General features: G+C 38.5%; 1 protein-coding gene across 3 annotated transcripts in view; it reads left to right on the top strand.

Annotated features, from left to right (window-relative positions):
• The first annotated feature begins 7608 nt into the window (after positions 1-7608).
• vaspb (vasodilator stimulated phosphoprotein b) overlaps positions 7609-8440 on the top strand; it is a 33998-nt gene continuing 33166 nt past the window's right edge. For 2 of the 3 annotated variants that reach the window (XM_036004339.1, XM_036004338.1), the window contains exon 1: positions 7609-8059. In XM_036004339.1, the coding sequence (XP_035860232.1) occupies positions 8055-8059 (5 nt within the window). In that variant the 5' untranslated portion in view covers positions 7609-8054. The remainder of the gene's footprint in view (positions 8060-8440) is intronic. The other variant, XM_031290835.2, reaches the window with a different exon arrangement.

Below are 8440 nucleotides of genomic sequence, written 5' to 3'. Positions count from 1 at the left end.
TTCACCCTGCTGTTTTGTGGGGAAAAACATGAAAGTGGTTACCCTTAGCTTGAATGCTTTGTTACTGTTTATTTTTCTGGACACCACATTGCTAATGTACCTTTCCCTTCTAAATGTCTAGGGGCATGGAATCTGTAGCATCACCGGGCCCACAGTGGCTGTTTGCTAAGAGTAACATTGGACTACCTTATATGTGAGCTTGATCTGCTGTTACTGTGACTAACACAACTAAATGTTTATCCTCACTGTTAGACGTGTGTTCCAGCTGTGATGTGACAGCAAATGTTCAGACATGAAAAGAAGAGACTGCAGAGAAATATGGTAAGATTTTGTAATTTGATGAGCCTACTTCTCTTATGTCTTTATATTTGGTGCAAGTGTTTTTTGGTTCTGCATATTGATTTTAGGAGCTGAACAAAAACATGAATTTTAGTACAAATTAATTAGTCAATGTGTCACAATTTATAGTTCTCATAGTCATCCAGACATGTAGAGAGCTGGAGGCCTGGGGACTCTGACGGGCAGATACACTTTTAATAATATACAATAAGAACATTATTTATGTGAGGTTGTTGGATGTTACAGTAGGGGTTCCATTCATATTGGGATTTAAATGTGTTATAATTATCTCTCAAAAAAATAAGGTTTTGCACTGCAACAGTTGATTGTGTTAGAGAACTAAACCTCCCGATGTGATTATTCATCCCAGCAGCAGCCTGATCTCACAGGAAATTCATATTTGCTTGATGTCTGATATCTACAAAAAACAGCAAATTGTGAGGACTCAATAAATCTCAACTGGATAAATTTACTGTCAACCCCCAAATTAAGGATGCACCAAGGAAAACCACTATGAAAATACAAATGCATAGAAATATTACAACAAATGAGGTGGAGAGAGCAAGGTGCATGTCTCTGTTGCACTGTTGCATGTCTCTTGTGCTGATGCCAAATTCAGTCTATTCAGGAAAAGTGATCCATTAGGCTATAGTTCTGACACACAAGTGCACAGACAATGCAGCAATGAAAACAGCTATATACAGGCTTTTGCGATATAGCTAAAGCCACCTGATTATGCTGAATTACAGAGACAGCCCATGGCTGGTCGTGCAGGACTGTGTTGACCAACTTTCCTATCAGGTCCTGCGTGTATTCAAATGTGCCTTTTTGTTTTGCTAAAGCTGACAAAAGCTTTTCAGAAGCGTTTGCTTCAGAAGACGAAGTTAGGCATATCAAGCTAAATGAGCAGCTGCTTGTCGGGCTGCATGGTGGCCACCAGTGGAAGTCCACAGAATATGTGTAGGCTATAATAGGTCCTCAATAAACTTGACCTAGCTCTAAAACATTGGTTTGGAAAAACAGTTCCCCTCACAGTTGCAGCATCCTGGGACAAAGAACTGTCAAATACTAGCTGGTGGGTCTATTTGGAAATGCCTGAGATAAAAACAACTTTAGGGACCTCATTTGTTGGGTATCATCGTGCATTTTTCTCATGTTACTTCACTCATCTCAAAGACACTTCAAGAAGTCTCTTTCCCTCCAGATTTTGGGAGGGGGTGAGCGATCCATGAGCAGGAAGGCAGATGTTTTATTCAGTAGGTAAGCGATAAGAGGGGGGAAGTGTGATTATGATAGCGATCGGCCATGCATCGATACTCGAGCCTCCGGGCAATGTGACACCGCGCAGCGCATCGATCGGGGCCCGGTAACCGGAGCCGCCGCCGCAATTTGTTTTCAAGCAGAGCCACGGTCCGGGTGTCAGAGCCGCGAGGCCAGGTGGAGAGAGAAGATGAGGGGGTGGTGGAGGAGGAAGGGTATCAGCTCTGTAAACACACAAACACTGCCTTCACTCATCTCTCTTTAAGTGTGAATGACAGTAACTGCAAGGACACAGTCAGTGACAGCCAAAACAAGAGGGATCAGGTGTATAGACCCAGACCTATTTACAAACACTACTGCTGGAGTGGCAAAGAAAGTGGGCTCAACTAGCACCAGGACTTTTTACAAATTTAATTACATTTTTTATATTTATACAGGCTTAATCATTATACTTGGTGATAGATGATATTATTGATGATATTATTAGGCTACATAATCTATGATGTTGCAGGACTAGGGTAGGGGTGTAACAAAACATTGATGATGTATCGATTCAATCTTCAACAATCCAATATTATCGAAACAAAGTGAAAATATCGATACATATCGTCATCTTTAAGATGCACCTTTTTTTGAAATTCCCACTTTATATTTATTCTTTTGATTAAAAAGAGTAGTTTGTTTTTAATTTAAATGTCTGAAAGAGCTCAGTAATGAAATTGACTAATCATATTTGAGTTGCTTTTTGTAAATATTTATAAATGGAACTGACTGTGTTAAATGTATCGTCTCATATCGATCGCAGGTTCCTGAATTGAATCGAATCAAAATCATATTGTAGCAGAGTTTGTGATATCAGTAAATATTGTATCGTTGTCCAAATAATCAATATTATATTGTATCATGATAAAACGTTTGATTTACACGCCTACTAGCGGGGCCTTAGTCCCAGCCCAGCCCTCAGTCTGGATTTTATCCATAGGCCATGAGTCCAAATTTCCCCAGCAAATTTGTAGCTTATTTAAATATATGTTTTATTTAAAAAAAGATGTTTAGATCACAAATTCCACATTTTATTTTATTTTTTCATGAAACGTTCAATGAGATTGTAGACTACATTTTATTTCCCTAACATAGATCAAAATGTTGACCTTGGCAGTTCCTTCTTGATCTTGGTAACAGTTGACAAAACAATCTCAACTCAAAGTCCACTTACTCAAAGTTTTGGACTGTATCACATTTTCCTCATCAGTAGAGAGGGTTCGTTTGTTGCCTGTTGTAGCGGCCATAATACTGTAGTTAGATGTTCAAACTTTCCATTATCCTGAACACTTTAAGGATTTTTACCTCCATGTTGGCTGTGGGTGGTGGAGAATACTGAATCCCTTTAATTATATCATTTTCTTCAGTGTTTTGCCTAATACAGTCAAATTTGTATCAAATATTTAGACTACAGAATATCAGAATCAGGCGAAAATATTTCACGGAAGAATGTAAACTTATTTAATGTCATGTAAATCCCCTAGACCACAAGACCTTGGTGTCTTCAAACTATACGACTGAGGCATAGTATATTATATTATATAGATTTTTTAAGCTGTCATTTTTTATGTTCATATAATATCAAAACTGACTGATAGTTGCTGCAATATTTGTTATGATTATGTCTGAAATGTATTTAGGATAAAAAAATATCTTTCTTGAGGAAAGGTGGCAGCATAATGTTCTGTATTTTTACATTAGTTTGTATTTGTACATTTTATTTTATCTTCAATTCTTATGCCTGATGTGACTCTTTTCCAGGAAGACTTGGCCAAGATAGACATCAGCACAAATAAAAAAAGAATAGTTTCACACTGATTACACAACATGAGAAAATACAGGAACACAGCAGGAACTTTTCCAGTACACTGCTGTGTGAAATGTCTAGCAGACATTTGTGTTTACTAGAGGCTATTAAGGCCATGTTGCCATCTAGTGGATTATAAAAGTAATGTATCAGTTTTCCAACAGAAACCATGCTGTACCTTGACTGATAAGCCATTTTAATTTTATCATACAACACATTTACTGGAACTTGAAAGCATCATCATCTTATACAGATAATGATATCTGACGTGACATGCAAGTGAATTTTGGGGCCTTTTTTATTTTAGTATTTATCACAGAAAGCTGTCTGTCACATGCAGATTTGCCTTTCATGTAAGTAGCACAATGTTTGTATATTAAATTTAAAACAGAAGTTTAAGTTTTGAATGCATGCTTTATTTCATTCTATATTCTAGTACTTTTTGATGTTGCCTTTCTTTACATAATTGTTCATTTTTTAATGTCTTATACTGCACTGTAACTGATTGCATTGTGTGGGTTTAATAAGAAACAACCTTTTATGAATAGAAAAGGGATTTTACGGAAGGGAAGGCAATTTACGAAATGAAATAAGTTGAAATAAGACCACTAATTACAAAAAGTGTGAATTTCAACAAAAAGGGTTTTTCTGAAGGTTTTTCCAAGAAAGAAACTAAGACTTATAGTGACAACTATATTTAAAAATGATGAAGATGGGTGGCAAGCAGAGTAAACCACACGTCCCAGAGGGACCAATAGTGGATATGATGACAATGGGCCAGAATGTCTTGACTGTCTGGGATAAGTCCTTTGGAAGGCCCAGTTTGGAACTGGTTAGTATAAGTCCTCTGGGAGGCCTGAGTTGGACTCGTTAACTTGTTAAGTCCTTTGGAAGGCCCAGTTTGGAACTGGTAAAGTCCTCTGGGAGGCCAGGTTTGGAACCTGTGTTGCAACAGAAAACATAAGTCCTCTGGGAGGCCTGAGTTGGACTCGGTTAACTTGTTCTTATACTGCAGTGTAAATTTTATTCTCGTCTTTTATCTGTTTTTAATTTTTTTAATCGTTTTTAACTGCTCTTTAATGTTTTATGTAAAGCACTTTGAATTGCCCTGTTACTGAAATGTGCTATACAAATAAAGCTGCCTTGCCTTGCCTTACATTTACTCAAGTACTCTACTTTACTTTATCTTCATTTTATGCAACTTTATAACTTCTATTGCATTACATTTCAGAGAGAGAAATTGTATTCTTTACTTCACTGAAATTGTTTGATAGCTTTAGTTACTACTTCTTTTAACAAATTAAGATTTTTACATACAAAAACATACCTTTAAATGTCATGTTTTTATATTAATTAAAGTATATACATGTACAGCTGAAACAATACATACTTGTATTTGCCCTATGAGGAGTTCAGGGCCTACATTTTAGGACATGTCATTTGGACTCTCTAAAATCCTGCTGCCATTTGCTCTGCTGGCCTCCAGCCCATACCTCTTAGTGAACAGTTGTGTCTCGCTCCTCTTTACAGACTTTATCCTCCTCCAGTCACATTCCTTTCCTGTCAAAAAGAGATGGAAAGAGAAATAACTTGAGTAACAGTAACACTCATTCTCTATGTCCATTGGGTTTCCTTGAAAATACCAAACATTGGCTCGTCTGGAATAGCTTATACTGTTACTACTAATCCCTGTCTGGCTAACTGCTGCCAACCTCATCCAGACTGACACTTTGTTTCCCCGATTTAAGTTCAGTTGTATAATTCTCTTTGTTCGTCTGCCATTCAACCAGCAGTGGAGGCTGAAGCTTTCAGATGCTGCTGCCTCAGGACTATATGCTTTAACAAGTCCTGGACTCTCTGTTGTAAGATGTAGTAGAAGTGCACTCGGTTTACATAACAGCCCCTCTACAAACTCACAGGGATAGAGAGATAAGTAGAGGTGTAATTCAGCCTGGTTGACCAAGCACATCCATGTTTTCCATTTTTCAGTTTCTCCATCTCACACTCACACACATCTCTCATGTAGATAAAACCCATACCTGAACATCTATTGGAGCCACTTTGCTCCAAATGTCATGGAGGACCCCCTCGCTGCAGTCCAACAAATATTCTGCCAGCTGCGGACGGCGTTGACCGACTGACGTCATGCTTTGGAAATAAAGCTGTGCTACAGGGGAGGAGCACAGGAAGAACCTACAATTACTGCAAGACTGTTTGTAATTCTTTATGAGCTACTTTCTGGGAATAGGACCAAACTTTGAGACAGAGCCAATGCAAATCATACAAACACCTCCACACAAGTTTAAGCACAAGCTCACACATGATCTGGTGTTAATATCTGCAAAACTGCACACTCAGCGATGAGGCCAAAAAAGGGGTTGTATACTTGACAGTTTGGGCTTCAGTAGACAGCAGAGTTAACAGGGGATACGTGGCTAAAAAAATACCAGACTAACACTTGCTCAGAGCTGTCATCTTGTATGTCTAAGTGTGTGTGTGTGTGTGTGTGTGTGTGTGTGTGTGTGTGTGTATGTGTATGTGTATGTGTGTGGTGAGACTAAAGGCATATTGGCTTTCTGGATGTTTACACATACCATGCAGGCGTAATGCATTCCTTTCTCATCCTCTCTTCCACTTCTGTCCCCATTAGGAAGGAGTTATTTTAGTGTGCACTGTCTCAGTTTTGAAAACTTGGCCATGTGAGTCATCAAACTCTCCTTTCATTGTTATAAGAATTAGAAAGTATTACTTCAGCATTTAACACAGGTTACTTAAAAGATTTCTATAGTTTGGTGTTGTTGCTTTTTGTCCTATTCTCTATCTTTTGGATCAAAGTTGAGGTTTTAATTCATTTATCTTTTTATTCCAGAAAGATTGCTCAATACAAGTCTATATAGAATAACTACTAAAGCCACAATAGACACTTGAAGTTACCTAGACAGCCAGTAGGGCGAGGTGGAGGGCTTGGCTTGGCCCCTGGCATGGATGAGATGCTGCCTTCAAGTGCTATTTGAAATTAAATATACCAACTACCAACAGAAAAGAGCATTAACAGTAGGCTATATAAAAACCACTACATCTCTTTTGCAGTGTTTAACTGTTTTTAGAATGGTGAGCAAAGTGGGGTGCTGGTTTGTGTCAAATAATAAACCCACTCACCTACATTACTGAGTTACTACAGTCCCAAATCACTGGTCTTCTGGTCAAGGCATATTGGTCGTATCTTGCTTCAGGATTAAAACCAATAGACATCACACCTTTGAGGCCATAGCTCCTGAACATTGGACTTGAATACATTTAGTCCTACTTTACTTATGTTTATACACTGGTTATCTATTTTATGTCTGTTGCATTTTATTGATTATTATACAGCACTATGACATCTGCCCTAAAAGCGTGCTGTATATACTTCCTTATTTACAATAATAGACTACACATGCAATAGGCTACATTGCCTAAAATACAAGAAAAAGAGGAACAACTACTAATGAGTAAATGGATAATCTGGTCCTGTCAACCAGGCTACCCTTACCTTATTTTAAAAGTTGATGTTAAAGTATTTAATGTTAAATTATTTTGTATTATTATTATTATTATTATTATTATTATTATTGTCAGTGGTTACTTAAAATGAGCAATACCTCAATAGTAAACTCTGTTACAAGTAAATGTGCTAGATTCACACTTAAGTGAAAGAATTGGCAGCTAAATATAGGCTACTTAGAGTATTGTTGTTGATTCGTGGTAGATACATCAATGTGTAAGCAGCATTATATTGATGTAGATGGTCAAGGTAAAGCTCATTTGAACAAGGCCTACTTTAATAGTCTGTTGGGCAGTTTAACAATGCACCATATGTTATAAGATGTTTTATATGTGAACTGTTTATCTTCAAGTTTTAATGGAGTAAACAGTGCAATAGCCGTCTCTCTGAAATGTAGTAGCAGAAAATGGAAATAGTAGCCCAAAGAACACATCAAAATTGTGCTTATCGGTAGTGCTTGAGTAAATTCTTGTGTTACTCTCCACCACTGCTTATCATATTTTTAATTTCAGTCCCTGTAACTGTCGAGGAAACACCACTCAAACTTCTAAATTCGAGTTATACGAGGCATACGTGAATGCACCATGGGATTGTAGCCTACTTTGAAGCTGGCGGGTTGGGCCAGACTCCAATGAATTACAGAGACCTACCGACCGAGGGAGCGGAGAAAAGTCCGGCGCAGACACACGGCTCTAATCTCCAGAAACAGAGCGTTAAACCAACGCAAGTGTGAAAAGAGAAGTTCTGATTTTGGTGTAGCTCGCTTCTTCTCGGCTTCACCTTTTAAGATCGTACAAACCAACGTGGGATAGTGATTGGAGTTGACAAACCTGCTTCACTACTGTACCCCCCCCCTCCTCTCCCGCTCCACACAACCAGGAAATTGTCGAGGTGTGCTTTCTTTATACCGCTAGTGGCTACCCCGTTTGCGGGTGTAGATGCGCCCTTTTCGCCGATTTTTCTCGTTTTTTTATTTTACTAATTTGACTTCTAAAGCCGGGCTTCAGCTCTGAAGTCATCCAAACTTCCCTACGAGGAGAGGATCTCCACTCTGGCCGAACAATGAGGTGGGTAAAGCGGCTCAAATCCCTCCATCTGCATTGTGTTTTTCAGCCTACATTTTGTGTTTCGGCCACTGGTTTCACAAAGGCGACTGTTCAATTCTGACCCTATAATATCTCTTTGGAGTCTGCCTAGTAGTTTAGCCACAGCAGTTGTTTCCAACACATTAAAATCGCATTTCTCATTCACAAATAACTCGAGCTACTGCCTGTTTTGCTGTTGTTTTAACTAACTTACAGAGGCACACGCTGTTTAGCAGGTTTTGTGACCTTTGCTAACTTGATGGTTTGTGTATCAGAAAGTATTCGTGTTAGCATGGTCGTACTGAAAGCTTGTACCGGTACTAACACTATTTCAAGTGTGGCTGCCTTTGGGAAAATATTCCC

The sequence above is a fragment of the Sander lucioperca genome, chromosome 8 (genome assembly GCF_008315115.2).
Source record: "Sander lucioperca isolate FBNREF2018 chromosome 8, SLUC_FBN_1.2, whole genome shotgun sequence".
Classification (NCBI taxonomy): Eukaryota; Metazoa; Chordata; class Actinopteri; order Perciformes; family Percidae; genus Sander; species Sander lucioperca.
Note: the sequence above shows the minus strand (reverse complement) of the source record. Positions and strands in the feature narration are given on the sequence as shown.